Source organism: Cydia splendana, chromosome 20, assembly GCF_910591565.1.
Source record: "Cydia splendana chromosome 20, ilCydSple1.2, whole genome shotgun sequence".
NCBI classification, from domain to species: domain Eukaryota; kingdom Metazoa; phylum Arthropoda; class Insecta; order Lepidoptera; family Tortricidae; genus Cydia; species Cydia splendana.
This window is the reverse complement of record NC_085979.1, coordinates 14,304,799-14,327,837: the sequence shown is the minus strand read 5'-3', so window position 1 is coordinate 14,327,837 and position 23,039 is coordinate 14,304,799. Positions and strand designations below refer to the sequence as shown.

At 37.2% G+C, this 23,039-nt stretch overlaps 1 protein-coding gene across 9 annotated transcripts in view; it reads left to right on the top strand.

Annotated features, from left to right (window-relative positions):
• The window catches only part of LOC134800529 (dystonin), a 288,922-nt gene that overhangs the window by 184,719 nt on the left and 81,164 nt on the right, over positions 1–23,039 (top strand). For 6 of the 9 annotated variants that reach the window (XM_063773000.1, XM_063773005.1, XM_063772999.1 and 3 more), the window contains 8 exons: positions 4,409–4,624; positions 5,268–5,364; positions 5,872–5,992; positions 6,465–6,697; positions 7,264–7,414; positions 8,329–8,412; positions 9,828–10,097; positions 22,920–23,035. In XM_063773000.1, the coding sequence (XP_063629070.1) occupies positions 4,409–4,624; positions 5,268–5,364; positions 5,872–5,992; positions 6,465–6,697; positions 7,264–7,414; positions 8,329–8,412; positions 9,828–10,097; positions 22,920–23,035 (1,288 nt within the window). Of the gene's footprint in view, positions 1–4,408; positions 4,625–5,267; positions 5,365–5,871; positions 5,993–6,464; positions 6,698–7,263; positions 7,415–8,328; positions 8,413–9,827; positions 10,098–16,204; positions 16,341–22,240; positions 22,390–22,919; positions 23,036–23,039 lie in introns of those variants that run through there. The other 3 variants (XM_063773003.1, XM_063773004.1, XM_063773002.1) reach the window with 2 other exon arrangements.

Sequence of the window (23,039 nt, the reverse complement as noted above, 5' to 3'; positions counted from 1 at the left end):
CTTTTTTTTAAACGGTTCTTAAAATCAATTCGGTTCTCAGTAGTTTATTATTGATCTGTCAAATAAAGTCTAGGCTATTAACTAGAATGTCCGGCCTTGCAGCAAAGTTGTCCGTATGGGCGGGACTGTCGCGTGCGATGGCGAGTGACGGACTGATAGCGTAATTAGGTAATTACAGTGTGGGTGGATGCACCTTAACGCTTTACTTTTAGTCGGTCTTGATACTTGCGTAACTTGCCCTGTAGATGATCAGTTAACTCAATATCTGAATACTCGTAGAATGAGCGGGATACGGGCGCCTTTATGAGACCAGAATTGACTTAGATGAAAAGAAGAATTTTCTCTCTGACATAGGGTAGAGCGCGTGCTTGACAGTACATAATTAATAACTATAACCATTTTATTTAGTAACTAAATGCTGCATTAGAGGCAGAGCAATGCAGTGAGCGACTGACACGTACATATATTACATTGCATTGTTCTGATTTGGAAATTTGACATATTTTACCCATTTTAGAAGACCACAAATCCTCTCTTACAAGTATCAAACTTTGCGCGTGTAGCCGTTAATGTTGAGGTCATAAACTCTCAAACGACAGTAGCGTAACCGTCCTACGGGAGCCAGCCGCAATTAGTCCGTACTACGGGGACGAGTCCGAGTGACGCTGGACGCGTTCTCCTTTCCAAACAAGTGCCGTTCATTGCTTTAAATTACGCCCTTTTATTGGTTAAAAGTAGTGTGAGTTAGGCTACTGCACGCTCTGTTTTGATCTGTGTTAATAATACATTTCGCAGGAGTAAATTTAAATTGCATTGTTTTAGTAATTTACACATCATTTCGAATTTTGTTTATCAACAAAAGTTATGAATACGACATTTTGTGCCATATTGTGTAGGCAATAGAGGACATCAAAAATGAAGAAGATAAAGCGAATTTTCTCGAGAGGAAAAGATGGTAAATATTCCAGAATAATTCTAATATTAGGGCTACAACTGTCTCAAAGTTTTTGCTCAATATGTGCTAAAATTTCTCCTTAGTTTTATAATTATTACGTTTACTTTTCGAATGTTAATGTTTTATCGTGTAAAAAAATTTAAACTGTGCTCGTGCTTAAGATAATATAACATCACATACCACATGAAATTAAGTACTTACTGAGATTATAATTTTTGTTTAGCGTGGCGCGCCGCTTTTACATATAAGACGCTCACGCCCCGCCCGGAAAACCCTGTGTTACGGAACCTTAATTCTTATGCACAAACAGCCTGTCACCCTAATACATACCTGTTCAGTTCTGCCGGGGGTAAACGACTCACTCCAATAATAGAGTTTATAATCACACTAATTAATTATAAAGATCACAGGTAAGGTATTCATAAAGTGTTTATTCTGGCACGAGCTGTCAACCAACCGAGCTTTGATATTTATCTAATTATAGAACTCATTTGCACTAACCATGGTATAATAATATACTCCGCCTGGTACTCCATTCCGAGATTCGCGTATGACCTAACTGACACGCGCCTACGTCATCATGCTGTTTACAGGTTCTCAAACTTTGAAATGTGGGAGAATTTTAACCAACGGTGAAAATTATTTTAACGGCATTAATTTTAAGTTATTCATGTAGAAACATAGTAAAATAAAACAAATCTAATGTATTAAATTAAACTTTATTTATCTATACAAGACAAACGTTTGAAAAACTAATTCACAGTTACACATTAATTACCAAGCTTACGGCGTGAAAAGTTTGGAAAACACTGCGACTGCTGACACTGAGCGAGAAGGAAATAACAATTAACACGCGTTCGACAAGGATGACGGTCAGGGCATGAAGTTATCTAGATCCGAATTGTCAAATGTGCACAGCGCTATCCTGTGTTGCCAGTAGTATAAACAGAATTACCCGAAAGTCTGAAATTTCTTTCGTGAATCGGAAGATATTGCTAACGAGTAATTAAAAATGACGTGTTATTGTAAAATTTAAGCTAAAATACATATAAATGAAAATTATAAAATTATAAAGAAATATTTTAACTTATTAACCATAGGTATAATGTTATGTAACATGTTATGTTGAAATAAAGTGGCAATGTTATTGTGACGTAGGCCCGTGTCACTCTGGGAATGGAAGACCATGTTTTATTAGACCATGGCACTAACTGCCTGTTTTCAAGAAAAAATATGCCTCTAGCTAGTCTGGACCGTAGTGAATAAGGAGTGCCTTCCTTAATAATTTAATACGAAATCGATCTTGTCAGCATTTGATCAGTAGCTTTTTTTAATGTCTTACGACTAATTTTTGAAAATCCAGTACTAAAAAAAATCAAGGCCTGCCTACAGTGCTATCAGTTACATTATGGTTTATATTCGTGGTAAACACAAACAACACATACCTGACTGTCAAACCTATTCGTAACAGGCTAAAAAACTGCAAATGTCAGTAACGTGGAGACGAGACCGAGGTACCAACTAAAATTTGACAACAATTTAAATAATGCAATTACACCAACGCCTGATATGACCTTCAGCGTGTTTTCAACTGCCTCAGGTCATGTTATTGTGGCCCGCTTCTTGTGAAGTGCCATCACCGTTATATATAGTCAACAAGTAACACAATCGTTCGAATGGATCTATAAATGCAATCGTGACAAATGGCAGTAGTTACGAAGACGTTATCGTACACCTTATTGACCTAGGCTTCTAACTTGTATGAAAAACGTATGTCAATATTCTCTATACGATGTTGAGTTAGTATCTCCTGAAACACTGTAGCCATAACCCATTGGCTTGTCACTTGTGTTTTCAATATCGACACATGCTTTTAATTTCTTACTTTTACCAAAAGTAAATAGGTATATCAAAAGTATTGCTGTCTTGACAGTTTAAAAACTCAAGAACTGTTATTGTTATTATGATGTATCTATCGGCGATATTTGTCAGTAAAAACATCAAACCTTATTTTATTTCAAAGCAACAGTGATCCTTGGAAAAATCGCCACTGATAGCTTGTGTTTCCAGTCTAATTTGGCTTCTCGTCCTAAAAAAAAACAACCAAACCAAAGTACAGACGTACTTTATTAATGATAACGACTCCTTGAGAATAAGAGAGCGCCTACACGAGAGTGACATCACGGTTGTCATTGCTCAATTGCAAGGGCAATTTTAGGTGTCGGGCGGCGATCGGCACTTAGGTGACCGCATGTCCAAAACATTTCCTGTGTACAGTCAAGTGTAAAAATACGGGTGCATACAACTTAGTCAAAAATATGTCCCATAGTTCTTAATTCGCTGATATAAGAGCTATGGGACTTTGAGTGGTGAGTGAACCCATATTTTTACACTTTACTGTACAAAGACAATTTTGGAGCCGACTGATTCGGTTTGTTAATTTTTGGCAATTAAAAATTGCAAACACGGGTAAAAGCGGTGTTGTCGTATCAGTATGATGCAAAACTTTAGTAATAGTTATTGTTATGTTTATGCATAGCATAATTTAACATTGAATAAGGCTATCGAAACCAAACCCCAAGTCAGCCGTCAGTTAAAATAGCAATTAAATTGATCGACTGTAGTATATCATTGCTCTAGCTCTATATTTTTATAGTTACGTACAACGTTAAAAACAAAATGTTCTTAACTCATTATATGCGAATGAGCATAAAATATTTCTAACATTGGTAAATAAATAAACAACTAAGTGAGTTTGACCTCCACCTCTTAGGCCAAGTATAAAATGATCCTGATGTTGGGCGGCAATTTGTCATACGTCCAGAATTCACCCGCTCACTGGTCTCGATCGCTTACACACGGTTTAAATGTTTCAGAGAGTTGTGACAGTGTTTAGGGCGAGGAGTTTTGAACGCACGTGGTGTGACTATATGCTATCAGGTGATTTATACAGTTGTCATAGTGTATTGTTTTGATATTGTAGGTTGAAATATAGTGTCATTAGGTCATTATCTGACTAGTTTTGTTTGAAGTATTCGTTGTGTAACTAGGTAATAGGAATTTAGGACATCGTATGTGTCCATATTCTTATGTAGGTAGATATAGTTTGTAACTGACAAAAATGTGCCACAGAATCAATTGGTTCAGCAGTAAAAAGATTTATAGTGATAATCATTAATGTCTAAATCAGGTTTTATACATCTTTAACTGTAGGTTATATATATAGTCCTCCTCGCCGTGTCCGACGATAGCGGTTCCTCCAAATGTTTTTATTAGGAACATGGAATTCTCTAATATGACTTGCGAAGCCGAACTTGTTTGAAAATGCGATTGCATGGTGCGCAATGAAGCTGGCCGGCTGATAAGTTATAAGTGGTATTTAATGGCTACATTTTTCATTTTCATGTTTAAATCTCGCTTAATAAAGCAATAAACAATCGTTCACGTTTCCAGAGGAGAGCAAGAATGCCGCGCGCATCTTCACCGAACAATCATCCTCGCTGCTGGAGCGGCTCGAGGTGCTGGAGCGACAGCTGCACGAGCGCATCGCGAGCCACATCCCGCGCGACCTGGACTCGCTCGAGCACCTCGTGCTGCAGCACAAGGACTGGGAGAGCTCCGTGCACGCGCTCACCAGCCACGTCGAGGAGGTGCAGGCCACCTTCAGAGGTAAGCCACGAGACATTACTGCCTTGAACCTGCCTTGTAAACCAACTGACTGTCTCTGAACCTTTCCTATCACAGCATACCTCCTTTAGTAGCCCGTCTGCGCACACTTCTTTCGAACTTTTAAAATTAGAGATCGAGGCAAGTCAGTTAACGACTAAGGGCCTCTTATAACACTTTAAACTCTCGCGTTTTGTACACATATTTAATTACACAACCGGGTCTACCGCGATATAATTTCATGACAACGAAATTAACAATGAAATTATATCGCGGTAGATCCGTTTGTGTAATTAAATAAGGGCCTCATGCATCATTCACTTACCCGGGGTTAACCGATTAAACCTGAAGTTACCATGGTTACCAGTACAATTTGACACTGAATTAACGGTGTAACGGGTTAACCCCGGGTTAGTGGGATGGTGCAAGTGGCCCTAAGTACGCTTGGCCTTCCCAAGTTTCAATCAACTCGTCTTGTAGTGTGAATTTACTGTTACGAGTATAAACTCGGCCTCACTTTTCCGCTTCCGCACGGAACTCGAGTGCGGGCCAAAGATGCAAGATTTCCAGTCTAACTTTTTAACCCTCGAACCAACAGTAAAACACGCTCTTCACAAGCAATTTTCTCACGCTTGTTTGTTTTCAGGCATTGCCCTAAAGACACCAGCCATGAAGAAGAACCTCGACAAGGTCATGGGCAAGTGGAACGACATGCAGTCCAAGAGCCAACTGTTCGTCGAAAGGTGGGTGACATATTTTACTAATTCTTTCATTAACAGTGCAAAAACTTTATGAATTAAAAAAAGATACCATATAGTACTTCGTAGTTTTCCCCACTTTAAAATCTTTATCTTTCTTAATGGACAAGTGCGTTAACGTAATATGGTTATATTGAGGATAACACCACTTCCAGCACTTTTTCCTTCAAATTAATTGTCGCCAATATTTCAATAAAATGTTGTATGTATGTCAACGAAGCATATCAAACATATGAGCTAAATATAACTAATTATCTCAACTGCGTAGGTTTTAAATAAGAAACCTACGTAACATGTTAATAAAGATTTCAAGTGATTTCTGGACCTCGACACCACACAAGTTATATCCTAATACATATTTTCTAATCGATTTTTTCTGATAAAGTGTCTCCGTTAATTGATTCCCATATTACTGCGAAAGCTATATTTGAACTCGAACAATAACTAAATACAACCTATCTATATTCTTAATTTCTTATGTTATGTTTACAGGCTGAAGTACGTAGAAATCGTGGTAAACAGTATGGAAGAGAACCACCAGAGCATCACCGAATTCGAAATCAAGCTCGCGCAGTTCAACGACTTACCCAACGACATCGAACTGCTGAAGGATGTAAGTAAACAAGTCCTAAACACTTTCAAATTCAAATGAGTACGTTCAGCAGAAGTAGGCAAGCGGGTCGGGTGTTCAAAATTATTGAAACGCACTTTAATTGATGAAGTATCAAAAGGGTGTGTGTGCAGATCATGTTCAACACCTCACCTGCTTAGGAACTTCTGCTGCTTACTGTACAATTAACGACACTTAGTACTTTTTGTTTTGGCTCCAAAGTCCAAGTGATACACTAAATTGACTTAAACATATCTGGGTGCGTAGCCTACGTGCCAATCGTTTACGCTCCGTAGCTAAACGCAATTGTCTCTGTCGCACTAATATGGAAGAGTGATAGGAAGAGATGACTACGATACGCTACGGAGCGTTAACGTCTGTTTACGTCCGATATCGTAGTCAGTGCCTTTCTGGAATCTTTAAACTCGAACGTTGTAGATTTGATATTAATAGAATCTTGGTACTCTTCCCCCAGATGCACGAAGACCTGCTCCGCATGCAGGTGGCGGTGAGCAAGCAGCAGATCCAGGTGGAGGCGATGAACGACGACGCGGAGAACTGCCGCCGCCTGGTGGAGAGCTCGCGCGCCGCGCTGCCGCACGCCTCGCTGCCGCGCGCCGGCAAGCACCTCGACCTCGAGCGGCTCGACAAGGAGGTCGCGCAGCTCAACACCCGGTGGAACAACGTGTGCCAGCAGCTGGCTGAACGGTCAGTACCATACGAGACGTATATTACTAATTTATAGACCTTAATTCAAGGTGATAAAGTCTAAAATGGCTTTAAGCATGTTGCTTTAAAAGTGTAGGTATATGTATAAGCCCAAAAAGGCTCGAAGGAACTAAATGTCACTTACATGTGACTGTATTAAAGACACATGAACTTCATCATAGGAAAGGTGACATTTCCAACTGTTGGTTGTTGCCAGATATGTTTTTAATTTGGTCTTTGTGCAGTTGACTGTTAGTAACCGTTTAACTTACCACAAGCTTAGTTATCATTTGTCGAATAGTCGTCTTCCTATAATGGTTTATCTTACCTTAGGATAGGTACCTACATATGTAGTGCATAATTGTTTTCCTTCATATTTTCTCAATATTTTTTGTACCGAGACTGACTGAAACAGGAAGATACGTTCGTACGTTTCCGTGAAAATACGAAGGAAAATAATTATGCACTACATCTGTATTTTACAATTCATTTGATCTTTTTGGTTATCCAAGAACTTAATTACACTTACAAACAGCATAAACGACAAGATAATTCTTCCATTGCAGCCTTCGAAGCTGCGAAGCCGCCTACCAGCTCCTGCGCAACTACAACGCCGGGCTCGACAAAGAGGCCGAATGGATTGACGACTCGTTCGGCAAGCTGCAGGCGCAGCCGCCCATCGAGGTGCGCCCCAAGGAACAGTTCGAGCCCACCAGGGTGAGTCCTCTGCCAACAACTACCTGCACTGGAATTCGCAATATCTATGCAACCGTTTCTTGACAAACGTGTACCTATACTTATGCTCTGGTTTCCTAGGATAGCGGTGCCGTCATATAGCGGCTGTCTCCATACAATATACTACGACATCCATATTTAGCCGTATTATTTTGTATGGAGACGGCCGCTATATGACGGCACCGCTATACTAGGAAAACCGAGCTTTACACCATGAAATGTCGACAAACTTCAACATCTATCGATGCGTCGAACGTTGAACGATCGATTGGCGTGGTAACATAACATTGTCGACACGGTTAACTAAACATTCGTGAACTAAACATTTGCAACCCAATTAGATTCACGAATAGTCAATGAAGTGTGTTGCTGCTCTTTTGCGTATTTAATGCGAATTCACAGCGTATTCGTCATAATACTTAACTATAGCAACATTTTAATTGTTGTTGGCAGTTTAATATTTTCAGATTTAATTGTCTCAGATGAATTTCGACTTCAGATATCGACTTGTTAGGTCTCGAGTCCTTTCTTTCTCGTCTTCAAGTTGGTCATAAATATTAAATTAAACCAGTTATAACTAAAAAGCATGTGATTACTGACAAACTGGAGACGTGGGCTGAATGTGGATTACCACTTACAGGTCCTAATTTAAAGTCATTGCATGTACAAATATATTAACTTCAAAGAAATCAAAGATACACTATACCTACTAATTTCATATTGACTAGATATTATTGGTTATATTATAAATAAAATTCTCGATAAATTTGCATGTTGTTCAACCTATAAACCTAAACTATAATTTATCCGTCACGAAATAAGGTCGATTATTGCACGTGTGCACCTTATTTACTAATTAATATTCATTTCTGGGTGTCTTGTGGTTTATATTACAGAATCTACTGACCAGTGTTGTGGAGCGAACGCCAAAGATAGAGAAGGTTAACGTTGACGGTGGCAGATTCATAAGAGAGGCGAAGGTAAATCACAGAACACTAAAACACACCACATAATTTACTTAATCTGTGACCTGTCTGCGGACTGGTTCGAAATTTGAAACTTGTTTTTCGAGTCAACATAATGTTTTCAAAAACAAAATAACTGACGATCTATACTCAGGAATTCATTTGTTTTTGTAAGTTATTTTGTTTTTAATAAGAAAATTTGACAATTTCAATTCGTCAGATTTTGTTACAATTATTTTATGGAGTTAAATATGCCTCATGTCTATTGAATGAGGGTTGTTTATGATTGTCGTTGGATGGAAGATATGAAATAGTTCAGCATTTCATCACCTTTCCTCATTCCTCGTTTTCGCTTAGTCGTCTTGTCTTCTTTGTTTTTTTGGGTCTCTTCGTCTAGGTTCTATTGTCTATGAATCGTCGCACCTTTACTTTTAGACGCACGTCCGCTTTGGCCGTACATACCCCTGGAGTGAATTTTTAATTTTCAATCTACCTTCACAGACGTAGATTTAAAATTGTGACGCATGTGATCACTCTAGTGGTGCTTTTGCGCTTATAAAATAATATCCACGCCTTTTGTGACTAAAGTGTGTGCAACTTACTAACATTAACATGTATGTGTGACGTGTGGATGAAAATATGATGGAACCAGCAATATATTACTGCTCATCTGAAATCGCATTGTGACTAAAGCGAAATAGAATTAGCAAACAATTATGTTACGCACCATCTTGAGCATACATTTGTGATTCAAATTTTGTACATACCCATTTTAGTAAGATCTTATTTTACATTAAAAGTGCTATGAAGAAGAGGTCAAGTTATATTTGTCTTGTCGTTTGAATTGAGGTCATTGATCTCTAATGACTACCTTTGCATGCATTGTTTGAGTTTATCAGTGTAGTGTTGCTATAAATTTTGTAAAAAAAATATTGTTTCTTTTTTCTCGCTTTGGTGATTTCTTGGGGTGTTAATGCACGAAAAATGGGTATGAAAAGTAAAGTGTTTCGGTGTTGCACGCTTTAAAAGATAAGTTAAAGCTTTGACTGTCTCCCAGCATGATTCTCTCCTGGGATACCTTGAAACTGAACAAATTAGCTCTATTAATCTATATTATGGAAGTGTGATGTTTGCAAGGAATAATAATTTTGCGTGAAGTATGTATGACTCTTACCAAACATATATAAATCATTCCCAAAGTAGGTATTGTATGAATGGTGAAATGAATGTCTCGAGAATCAATTTTCTAATATTTAATGCTTAATTATAACAAAGCAGCTGATTGCTCTTTCTCTAAAATCTCTAAAACAGGTATTTCAATTTTATAATTGCTACATACATCAACAGAAATTATAAGAAAAGCATTACTGCACAAAAAAGAGCAATCAACTAACTAACCTATAACATGCTTCGATCCTAACTCGACTTAGATCCACTCATCGAGATGCCAGCGTTACGCCGAATGGCTCTGCGACGAGGTGCACCCCTCGCTCGACATGAAACAGGTCAAGCGGCAGGCCGAGCTCGAGCAGGCCGAGAGACACCGCAGCAGGAACAAGCCCGTGCCGGAGCTGAGCGGCGCCGAGAACGTGGCAAGAGAACTGGATGACCTGAACGCGAAGCATCAGAGACTGTTGGATATGCTATATGAAAGATTGAGGAGGATCGCCGCCGCCAACCCTGGAGACATTGTCACATTGGTAAGTGTTTTTATGTTTGCTTGGATGAGGCATCGACGAGTACCTATGTGATGCCATATATTCGGCTTCTAAATGGAAAATGCTACTCGTCAATGTGTCAACCAGTTGTGAATGCATTTTGTTTATTTTCGTAAATTCTGTTACTACTACTACTACTACTGTTTGAAACTTGTATATGCTTCGCAATAAATGGATGGTGTTTAGCAAAAATGAGTCATCCCACATCCATTTTGTAATAAAATGTCAACTTTAAGCGTCAATATTTTGAGTTGACATCTTATTGAAAAACCGGGCAAGTGCGAGTCGGACTCGCGCACGAAGGGTTCCGTACCATAATGCAAAAAAAAAAACGAAAAAAAAAGCAAAAAAAACGGTCACCCATCCAAGTACTGACCACTCCCGACGTTGCTTAACTTTGGTCAAAAATCACGTTTGTTGTATGGGAGCCCCATTTAAATCTTTATTTTATTCTGTTTTTAGTATTTGTTGTTATAGCGGCAACAGAAATACATCATCTGTGAAAATTTCAACTGTCTAGCTATCACGGTTCGTGAGATACAGCCTGGTGACAGACGGACGGACGGACGGACAGCGAAGTCTTAGTAATAGGGTCCCGTTTTACCCTTTGGGTACGGAACCCTAAAAATGAATGTGGGTTGACACATTATTGCGTATCAGCATCCAAATAATTTTAAATACAATACGTAACCTATACCGGAATTTTCGAAAACTTTTAAATTTTTAGGACCTTAACTAGATTTAGAAATACTCCTCCTTGGTTTGGATTTAGGATAAATGAATCTTATCTTACTCTGACATATTTCACACAACGTTTATGTTGAAAGACTACAAAGCGCTACGTTTTATTGCAATGCCAATTGCATAAATTAAAATTTAAGTGATTTATCGAGTTATTGTTTTATAAATATGACCGCTCTGACACTGCGGTTGTGTTGTGTGTCACGTTTAACGTCCACTTTCAAGGTCATTTAAATAAATAGGAAACGGAAATATTATGAGCACGCGATCCGAACTGCAAAACTGCAATATAAATCAAAAAGATTACATTTCAATTGCGGTAAATAAGTCCATCACTTCACGACTCTTTGCCTAATATTGACTTTAACGTTATAAACTGTCATGAAAGTTCGTTAAATTCTGAGGAATTGAGTAATAAGCTAACCGAAACGAAGTTTAAATTAGTATGTACGCGATATATTCTCTAAATTGCTGACACGCCTATTATAATTATTTAAAATATTTAACCACCACGATTCCACGGGCGAGCATCACTTCGCGTGTTTACGTATAATTCACGACAGTGATGTCACCACATTATGTCATTAGGCTGGCCTCGAGGAAGACCGGCTAATGCCAAGATAGGCGCCTTAACGACATTTCGTTTTTACGTGCTTTTCATACTTCCATTAAGAGGTCTGTCATACTTATTCTACTTAGTCGTATGAAATCCTATGTATCTATAATAAACAGATGTAACTTAAAAAAAAATAGTCTTCTTGTTAAGATAGACTATAAGTTATTAGTTAGTGACTATAGATATAAGTTATTGTTATACCTAACCCTATATATGGACTACATGTTCGAAATAAATATTTCATTCATTCATTCATTCATAAGCCTATAGAAATTATTTAAGAAGTTTTTTACTTTGTTTGCACGTTACATGCATTTTTATAAGACCTACATAATTAATCGTTCCAACCTTTTAACATTATGGCTAAACATTGACTATGCTTAACTATTATACTGGTAACAAATAGTAGGAACTGGACCTCCAACCTGTGCTCTTACAACAATCATATTATATGTACAATAAAAGTGACTTGTTTATTACCTAGCGGTGTAAAATGGTGCGCAATTCCGAGCACATTGTTATGAAATGTGGCAGTGTGAAGGTCGCACGGATAATGCATTCGTTGCACTAAAAATTACTCACCTGCCGAATCTTCAGTCTTCCGTCTAATATATCTTCTTGGATATTACATATGAAAACGTTCTGGAGCGACCATGTGGCGACATTGTGTGATCGCAATAGGGTTGAGAATTGGTCCGACAGGTTTGTCTATGATGGTACTAGTACAAGTTCTAAACCATGCATCGCTTTTGTTTATCTCGTTAAAAAACATCTACATTAATATAGGCACAATATTAGGGTATGATACTTGGTTACTGGAAAATAGCTACACACAAATTTATCTTTGTCTGCAACCAAGCAAAACCAGATAGATTTTAAGTGCCAAACTATGCAAAATCCCACACATGAAGTAATTGTAAAAACCTAGCCTTCTAATTATTTACGCCATGCAATTAAAGTCTCGATAAAGCCTCCATTTATCGTCCACCCACAGGCTGAGCTCATGCCGTGGGCAGCACCTATATATGGCAGTTGGGTGAAGTTTGTTTTGGCTTTTAATCCGAAAATATAATATCCGCATATATAACAGGCACGTTTTGTCTAAACGGGTGATGTGATGTTGTTGAAATCAGGGATTATTTTGCTAGCTTAGTATTTATATATGATATATGATATACTATTGTATCATTTGTCTCCAACTAGCAGATACGGTGAAAAGGGACGACTTAACTTCCTATTTGAATTTAGATTAGTTCCCGACTAATTTTAATAGAGACGTAGTTATGTCTTGACTAACCATCTTTGTTACTGGCCATATTGCCTCGAAATAATTGAATGATACAAAGAAAATTAACCCTGGAGCTTAATACGTCAATTGTGTGTCTGGATTACATTCATACAGATAATAACGGCTCTTATAAACTTCAATTTATTATATTGAAGGGTAATCGTAATGATTTGAAGAGGCATTTTAAGATAAGTAGTGGCTTACTTACTCGTATCGTAAATAACAATTATAATATTCATATTTTACGAATGAAAATTTCATGATAAATGTGTTAATGCACATTTTATCAAGGAGGAATTTAGTTCAACTATTAGTGGTTAAATTAGTAACGGTTTTAATGGTCGATTGTTTAGATGGTCGGTGTCAACGACTTGAATTCTTTATTAATAATATTAGCATACCTCTGTTAAGTTTTGTCTTTTTCTAACAAACACATTGTCTAAATGACAGAGATAGGGACAACTGAGTATCAAAGGCTTGTTAGATTTGACAGACGTATACGAGTAGTGATCCAAAGGACTCGAGCCCTGTTAGCTCTTTTTTTAGGGCTCGCCTCATTTCTTGACGCCTAAAAGGCTAAAAGCCTATCTTACTAATGAAATATAAAAGGCTTTTAGCCTTTTAGGCGTCAAGAAATGAGGCGAGCCCTAAAAAAAGGCTCACAGGGCTTGAGTCTTTTGGATCACTATACACCGTGTTTTTTTGATTTCCGTTAATTTCAAGGGTGCATTCCTGAGCTTAAATCAAGTAACTTTCTCAAAGACACCGATGTTCTAATTAAGTCCATTTCGGAGATAATCCATAATTTATTTTTTTCCTATAAGGCCTCTACAAGCGTGTACACTTGCCTTAGGGCCGGCTTACATATTGATTAGTGTTTAGAATGAGTTCATACATTTGCTACTAAACTTAAGTACAATCTCGGTCGATTGATGTACGAAATGACATTGATATGTCACAGATTTCAATTGTTTGGTTGAGTTAAATGTAATGCCCGTGTTACAACAACGCTATATGCTACATTTAATTACTTTTTAAACAAAAAAAAAACAAAAAAGAAAACAAAAAACATTTTTTTTTTGAAAATTAACTATGCCATTTAGTTCTTATAAACGTACTTAACTGTACCCCGAAGTTAACGGAATTCAATAAAAACACGGTGTATACGAGTATGAATAATGCCATTAAAATTTAACCTGACAAAAAAAAAAGGATGCTAAATAGTTTCGTAACACTTTTCAAGTTCAACGTTCAAGCACGCTTGATTTTACTAAAGATAAGAGTGATTTTAGTAAAGCTTACACCTTGAGCAAAGTCAACAATAAGTAGCAATATTAAATTAGTACATAGATCAAACACCTTTGCACGATACCGGAAAAGGAATTAACGGACGAGAGCTAATAGGGTTACATTATAATTAGACGTGAAATACCTATTACAACTTTTCATTCAGCTGAGTGAGTTGAACGTTTTAAAGCATTACATTAGGTATTCTAAAAACATTTTAATTGGTTCATTATATGGTATAACTTGGATCGTACCTTCTTGCCTGCCTTGGACATTATTTAAATGTAGTATTGTTACACTGAACGTATTAGGTCACACTCTGACCCACACATATCTCTACTGTAATAAGGTAAACTATATTTAGACGTTACGTGGACTGGTATAGTTAAATCGTTGTCATTCGTATGGTGCTAATTTTATTGCTGTAACATGGAACCGGTTTTTTTATGACGCCATATTGCCCCTGTTGTGATTTTGGATAAGTTGGATAACTTTTTTACATACTGAAACATTAATGACTTCTATACTTTTAAACTCTCACTTGGACAGAGATGAAATAATTCAATGAGATCATTTTAAGTACCTCTTATTAAGATCATATCTTTGGGCCCACTTGAATAGGACATAATAAGTAGGCGTGACAAGTCTGCGTAACCAGACGGACTTTTTTTGCATCTTTAATGTCTCGGGCGTGTTGTTTGTATTGATGAAAATGTTTAATACTTTATCGTTTCTCAAAGTAATTATATGAGAATCCCAAGTTCCGACACAATTTTAAATTACTGCGAACATTCCTATAAAATTCGTTAATATAATTACTCATCATGACGTCATTTTACTTGGAAGCAAGCATCGAGTTAAAAAATCTTATTCCGTCGGCTAGTAGGTAGCTAGTCTTCAGTGCGGAAAAGTTTTAGCTTACTAAATTCTAGCTAATTATTTCAGATACCCGATTCATTAATTCGGCGGTTCAACGACAACCAAACTTTACAAGTAATTTAACTTTGTCAGTACTCTTAGTTATAATTTTCAACTTGAATACTATCATAATAGCTAAGAAATCAGAAAATCGTTGCAGTTACGTTAAAGTGCTGCTGTATTTTTGACGGCAGAATGTATTTGCGTGACTGCTATCCGTGAACGGGCTTTGAACCTGCCAAAATACCGCAGCGATGGACGCCGGTCACGAAACTCGATGAATGGGCGAAGGGTTTTTTGCGATTAGGTTTTTGCTCTACTTTTTGTCCTTATGCGCTGATGAGTTGATGACAGACAAGGAAAAAACTTATCTATTTGGCGCCAATGCTCTAAAAAACCTGAAAATAAACAATGTTAACATAATAGTTTTAACTTCTAGAATTTAGAATGATTGATGAGTTGTGATCGGTCCGTTCAAAAGTTGCAAGTTGCAACTGTGATGTAGTGTCGTGCCCTAACGCATCCGCTTGCCGTGGCCGACAAAATTAAGTTTAAATGGTTAATTAAACTATTTCATATGACGGCAGTATTTTTGCTATATAATCTGAATCATGAGTTAACCCTCAAGGTTTTTCCTCGATATCCCATCCGCATACAAAGAGTCGTTTCACCTCTCGCCAAAAACGGCCATGTATCAAGTACGTGTGGAATTCGCAAGAGTTAGTGTTGTTATTACTTGGGTGACGTAAGGCGACATCAATCGTCATGGTCATGATGTCAAGGTTTGCAGATTACCTCCACTTGTTTGAATCGAATACTAAACAGTAATCGGGGATAACCAGTTATGGCTTTAAAATAATCTATATTAGCAATTTAGTTCGTTCGTAAGGTTAGATCAAATGTCAGGGACTCGCTATCACATGTGAAATAACGATAAGAACTGTAGGCACAAGTACATATACCAAAAGAAAACATAAGTATCGTTCAAGACGCCCCGCTCAAAACGGGGAGTTGGACTCCTTTTTAAAAGAATGGCTGAAGACTGCACAAACCCGGGAGGAATGGAAAAAGCGGCGGTGTTACAGAACAAGGTCGAAATAATAATAGTCCTTCAAGATTTGACTTTAAAATTCAGCAGCTACTCTTAAATACAATGACGTGGCAAAGGACATTGCATCGAATTATTCAGTCGAACTGATAGCAAATTCGATACGATGACGCGTGCTAGTGTTTTAGTAACGCGCGAACGACGGCCGGCGACCGACGCTCGGCGCAAACTAAACCGCTTTACGAGCGACGAACGAATTTTACGTTTCCGAATATCGAAGAGTTAATGAGTGTTTGAGTGCCAGTATTTTTGGTGTTGTGTTGAAAGGTTGTCTAAGGATTAGTGAAGTTTAAAAAAAATGTGTTTTTAAAAAGTTTACGTTTCGTTGTCAAGCGTTTTTTTTTATCAAAAACCTTGACTTACGAGTTTAGTATTTCTGCAATTTGGAGACATGTTTTTATTGCATTTGATAAGACACGCTGTTTATCCGACATTGTATAGATATAAATAAACAACATACATGTGCAGCTATCTGTCAGATAACACTTGAATATAGATCTAGAGGCCGGATTGGCATACAGGCGAATAATAATTATTGGTTAAACTTTAAAACTTTTTGAATTGAGTAATGGACGTCAGGGAATTGAACATTTATGGTTACGAAATTTAAACATTTTCGACCGGCATGTCAGATACGAGGAAAAGCACGTTTAAAATAAAACCACTTTTTGCTGTCACGCAATTATGCGGTTTTGTCGAAACAAGATTTAAATGGAAAAACTTCTTTTTTTTAAAACACCAATTCTCGTTTTTATAGCTCCCACTGTAAAAGTTTTCGTTTGGGATTAACATATTTACCGGTTTGCGACAATAAGACAATGCGGGCTGCAACATGCGCTCTGGTTCGGATACGAGTACTCGTATCTGATAAAGTTTACTTATGCTCGAAATAATATTCGATAGGTACCTAGCTGAAATTATTGCGATAGCTTTTTGTTATTATTACGAGATAACACAATAACGAATGATAGCTTTATCGATTTCTTAGAAAACAATGATGGTATTAATGTAACAAGCTACTGTAGGATTCTCCTCTGATTATGAAGTAGGTATTCGTAAATTAAAACTGTATTTGTTGACATTGAGAGTGTAAAATTACTACATAAGTAGTCTTAAGTAGCATTATTATCTCTGCTCAATAAGAGAGTGATATCCTAATGTTGTTATTGTTACATATCTAATACCTTTAAACGAGCAATTCTTGTTTATTTATATGTATGTATATTTTGGGGGTCTCGGAAACGGCTCTAACGATTTCGATGAAATTTGCTATATGGGGGTTTTCGGGGGCGATAAATCGATCTAGCTAGGTTTTATCTCTGAAAAAACGCGCATTTTTGAGTTTTTATACGTATGTATTCCGAGCAAAGCTCGGTCTCCCAGATATTTAATATGATGAACAAACTTATCTACAGACGAAAAGTTTAACAACTCACTTAAAAACCTTAGATTAGATCATAGCGCACCGTGACATCACAGCTTGTTTCAGCAAAACGAAACCAAATACGCGCCGGAAACGTGTTTGTTGGTCATTGTTTTTTTCCTTCGTCTGGCCGTTGACAGATCCTTGGATCGTTCATGTCAAATATTTTAGAAAACATTTTTTTTAGGGATGTACCGACTAGTCGCCGACTAGTCGGGAAAGCCGACTATCCGGCCACATATGTAGTCGGCGATTAGTCGGCGACTAGTCGGCAAGAATGGCCGATTAGTCGGCACTTAATTAGTGAAAGAAAACAGAAAAATAAAATCAACATTCAATATTTGCCATATGTTTTATGTCTTTTTTACCAAAATACCTATTCAGGGTGCAGACGAAAACGTTTATTCATATAATTGACCGTTAGATCGTTATCGTATGTTGGTGGGCTGGTGTTTTCCTCTACAGGTCGATCTCAATTGATTCTCATGTAATTTCATGGCCAAGTTCTATAGTTAAATGATTTTATTAATATTCCGTTTTTGTTTTTTTCTTTAATGGTGTAGCCATGGGGAACTGTTAATGTTATTGCAAAATATAGAGACTTATAAACAGGGCACGTCGCTCGTAAAGACGCTGACTACTGGGGATAGGTTCTTAACTGGCGACTACGCTACGTACGGGAAATAGAGCCTTGGAAATACTTCCTACAAGTTGTACTGACGGTCTGCTCAGAATCGCAAAATAAAAGAAAGACAGAAATTTAACGAGGATTCTTGTGTATAGGTCTTTGAACCTGTAGAGAACACCTTTTAGCCATGTTAATATAATGAATAGCGCAACCAAAGGAGCAAAACTATTGTTTTTCACCTGAAATTATACGAAACTAATGATCTGGCCGACTAGCCGACTAATCGGCCATTCGTGCGCCGATTAGTCGGCTAGTCGGCCAAATCAATAGTCGGTACATCACTAATTTTTTTACTTGGAGGTTGTATCGAAAAAACTAATGCTTAAACATATATGTCTTGCTTTTAGTTTAAGGATAATTAACAACAGCTTTCAATTATCGGTATAGACATAAAATCAGACTTATGCGATCAATTCAAAATTATTCAGATATTTAGCTGTAGCCTTTTACAAATTTCATTTATTCGTGTATATATCTAAATATTCGCTGTGTATGTTACCTGTTTGTGTTAATTTAAATACATACCTAATTAGCATCGGCGCGTCCAACTAGTGTGATCGTAGCTGCATATACAGAAGTGGACCAAAACAAATTGCCGCAGTGCTGAATTAATCATGGCCGGGGCCGAGACGCAACGTGCATTGTGCATTCGGAAAATTTTACACCGACTTTTTATCCTGTTTGTAAATTTACTTTTTTTTTTCGTTACGCCCTAAGTTCTTTTGTCAAATATACTATGCCATTTACTACAATATTCTATCTGTAATAGAAAACTCGGTACAGGAAAAACATGGCTAATCAATACCGCGTGTACACTGTACCATGTGATGAAGTAAGGATACGCTTAGTAACGATACAGAGATAAAATCAAGAGTTTATTGTTGCGAAACCACCGGGGAAAACGCGTCAATGCATGATTAACTGCCATCTTGGAAAACTTCACGCTTTCGCCCAGTTATTAAATATGAGGAATTTTACATTTAGAAGAGACTGGGTCATAAATACGATGCAGGCGATGCAGCCGTTATATGCAACGTCAATCTGCGATTTTGAGCTCCTATTCCTGTATTCCCGATTTAAATCTTATAATAACGTTATTAGAATCGATATTGTTTTCAAACCTTTGTAGTGTTTGGAACTTTTCTAGTCCCAGGCATCGATTTGGCAACGATCGCACTACAGAATGCGTTCACGTTACTATTTTTACTCACTGCCATATGACATTGCTTAATTTGCTGCCCTTAAAACTCTTTTCGGGCTTTCATCGATCTTATACTCTTGTATATAAGAGTTATGTTTATTTTCCCGCAACGCATCTTAAATATCGGCGTGCTTTTGTTTTCATTAGGTCTTTCACTAGTTTCAATATGTTGTAATGGACCTCTTTACATGTCTTTGCCGTTCCGTGAGTTTTTTAATAATTAAATCTATATGACTTCTAATTAAAATGTACTTATCTTTGTACTTCCAAGTGCATGTGTGTCTACTTAATCTAAGTAAACACATTTCCGTTTTCCCTAACCTTGAGTGTGTTGTTTAAATGAAGTGTTTTTGTTCATATATATTGCTGGCGGTTAATTTGAAGGTTAAACATCACATAAATGGCAATAACAAATGTTGCACTAACTTTTATTGTCTAAATTAAGGTATCAAGGTTGCAGTTAGTCATTTCTTTGATGTTGTGCGGAGTAAATTAATTTGCTCAGATCTTATCCAAGGTCTCGGTCGCGCGAAGTGAATTTAGTATTATAATGTATACCAGTTTTATTTTGCTTCCTTGAATGTCACTAGATATACCTAGAAATACCTAGACATGCTGTCTCTTCAAACTTTACTATGTATTTTTAACACAAAAACCGGTTTACAGTGGTAAATAGATAGAATAAATATAATTCCATACTTTTCGTCTTTAATTAAAACAAACAGTCATTTTATAATCACCGTTCTTACTCATGCTATTGTAGAATTTGTAGAAGTGGTCTCGCTCTCTAGAATTATGCATTTTTAAATTTAAGACATAAAATCTTGAGAATACGAACGAACGACATTTGTAAATTGTTATTGTTGCGTTTGGACCCTACTGCGTATTATCGCAAGGTGGTTCCTTAGGATGACATCACTAAGCCCCTGTTGACAAAAATATGCATAAATCGGTCACATTATTATTTAAGTGTGCGATATTATATGCGTATGCGCTAACGCAACCCGTTCCCTTTTGATTAACAACCCACTGCGGAACCCATCTGGGTCGCTGACCCCATTTAGGGCTTTTTGAATGACTGCCAAAGACAATTTTGCTATCATAGCTCCAGTTTGGTTTGTTGTTCAAATATTATTGTAGATTTTTGGTGACATCATTGCTTGTTCGGTCTAGAAGTTTTCTTAATTTTGGCTATCGCACTGATCTCGTGTTTTTTGTCCAAAGGCAGTTATTTATTAGCAGTTTCCTGAATGAAATGTACGATGACGTTACTTAAATTTAAATTAGCGGCATAATGACGTTTGTATGATAATATCAGTAGGTATTATCTTCCAGCGTGAATCTCTTAGTGAGTTCGAATAATTGTAAAATAATTTTTAATGTATTGAAATGACGGAACAGTTGCATTTCCAGCGATATTGAAAATTCTGTAACAGCCTTTTGCTTTCCAGTGTCCTATTTGTTGTGTATTTGTAGTCACTTAACATGACTAGGCTAAACTTGGAAGTGGGTAAATACTTGTAGTTGAGTTCACAACTCACGCCTCATTGTTTACTTATGTTCAAGTTGTTCAACAACTATTAGTACGAATATGTTTACACGTTTGTTAATCAGTAGCATGTTTTCTACGTTATGTTTATGTTAATCCTGTTGTAGGTTTATCTTAAGCATTTAAAAATGTCACTTATGTAATCAAACCTATTTAAATTCAGAAATTGGAATTATGGTGCAAAGAAGTAGATATTCACATATACCAGCCACTCCATCATATCCGGAATTTGGAAGAATGCCGCCGTTGGATCATTGATCTAAATATAGCGATTACTATATGTCATAACTCATAACCCCTCTCGCGTTACTTCATATACGTCTAGTCTCTGTTTATACACGTCTAATCTCTGTTTATACAATAATACCATACGCTTTTGAAGTGATAGTAAAATGACCGCTAATTTTTATTCAATTAATTAATTTTTAAAAGTCATAAATTTAATTTACGTCTGCCGTAATTACCCAAAGCGAATATAACAAAAGTCATTAAGTTTGAAGTCCTAGGACGTAGAATTAAGTCGCATAAATTATTTTTCGATAAACTTTCGATGGATACGAGGAACGTCCCTTACAGGGAAGCCTTAGTAGTACGAGAGACTTCGTGAAAGACGTCAACTTTTTAATAAGCTCAGGGTTTGTAGCTGTCAAAAGATCCGTAAACGTCATTCATTTGACTCTACTGTCGAGTGTTGTTACAACCGCGGTCTGCCGACTTTTGAACTACATCTGTTCTCGCTATTCGACAATCACAACCCAATGTCAACATGCGAAATTTTAACTGAACCCAATTTAACCTTTCAATAAATTAAATGCGGTATGTTATACAATCCACCCACCTTTACATAATGCGATTTTGTTTTCAAAACGGTGTCAGAGTGTCAAGATTAAGCGGTCACCGCACCGGCGCGGCGAAGTGCGCGCGCACTATTTCCACGCATTTTCCCAATCGAATCAGCCAGTCACCACCCTAACCTCAAAAGCTGTCGAACAGCTGTTTTATCTAAACCTTACTTGCAGGAAAAGTTAGCTCTATACACAATTAAAATGATGGTAACTAACGACCAAGTAATTACACGCGCGGGCTAGACGCGCCGGTCGCCAGTTCGGAATGATTTAAAATTAGAGTCTGTAGTTTTTTCGATTTACGGTTTTCTGGCTTCCATTCAGTTTCCAGACAGGACGTTTGTTAGCTGTATTCTTAACTCGTTAACTATCGTTTGTTTTAATATTTTAGTTTTTAATCTCTCTATTTTATTTACTTGTTCATCTTATAGTAACTTAGAGTTTAACCGGTATTTATTTAGGTACAGGTTACATTTTAGATAAGCATTTTATAGTGATGATTAGTAGACGTTGTGTGAAATGTGTCAGTGTTGTGTGAGACGGATTTAGTGTTTGTGTTTTAAAACTGACAATGGAGGAGTACGAGTATGATTTCGCTTACGAGTGCCGGGTTGGTATTACAATAACAATAATTGCTTTCATTGATAAAAAATCGCATTATACTATTTTCCCTTGACTGCAGAGGTCGCACCCTTTATGATTGGTGGTGATATGACCTAATAACTGTTAAAGTTAACGCTATAATTCTAGATTTAGGGTGTCTATTATAACTATAATGGCACATGCGATCTCGACCTGGCCTGCCCCGTTAACACGCAAGCAAAATAGTACATTTTTATAATTATAAGTTAGTAACTTACCAGCTTTTGGTCAAGTGTGTTGATGTTTTCATAGAAATTTCTGAGGACTATTAGTCAACACACTAAAAATGATTCGGATTCTAGGTTGTTGGGGTGCCGGCTCGAGACTTCCCACAGTAATATTGTTGTAGAACCTTATAATTAAAACGTATTTTGTTGGATAATAAATCACTATTACACTCATTTGAGTCTAATATTAAAATCATTGCAATGTTAATTTTCCAATTATCTGGTATAGAGTTGTAAGCAAGCGGATTTTAAACTGATACATTTTTTATAGCGTCTCGTGGAGGCTATGGCGCCGCGCTCCGCGCGCTCCTTCCGCCAGGAGTTCAATATGCAGGACCTGGCCACCTCCACCGAGCACACCTACACCTCCACATATACCTCCGAACAGTAA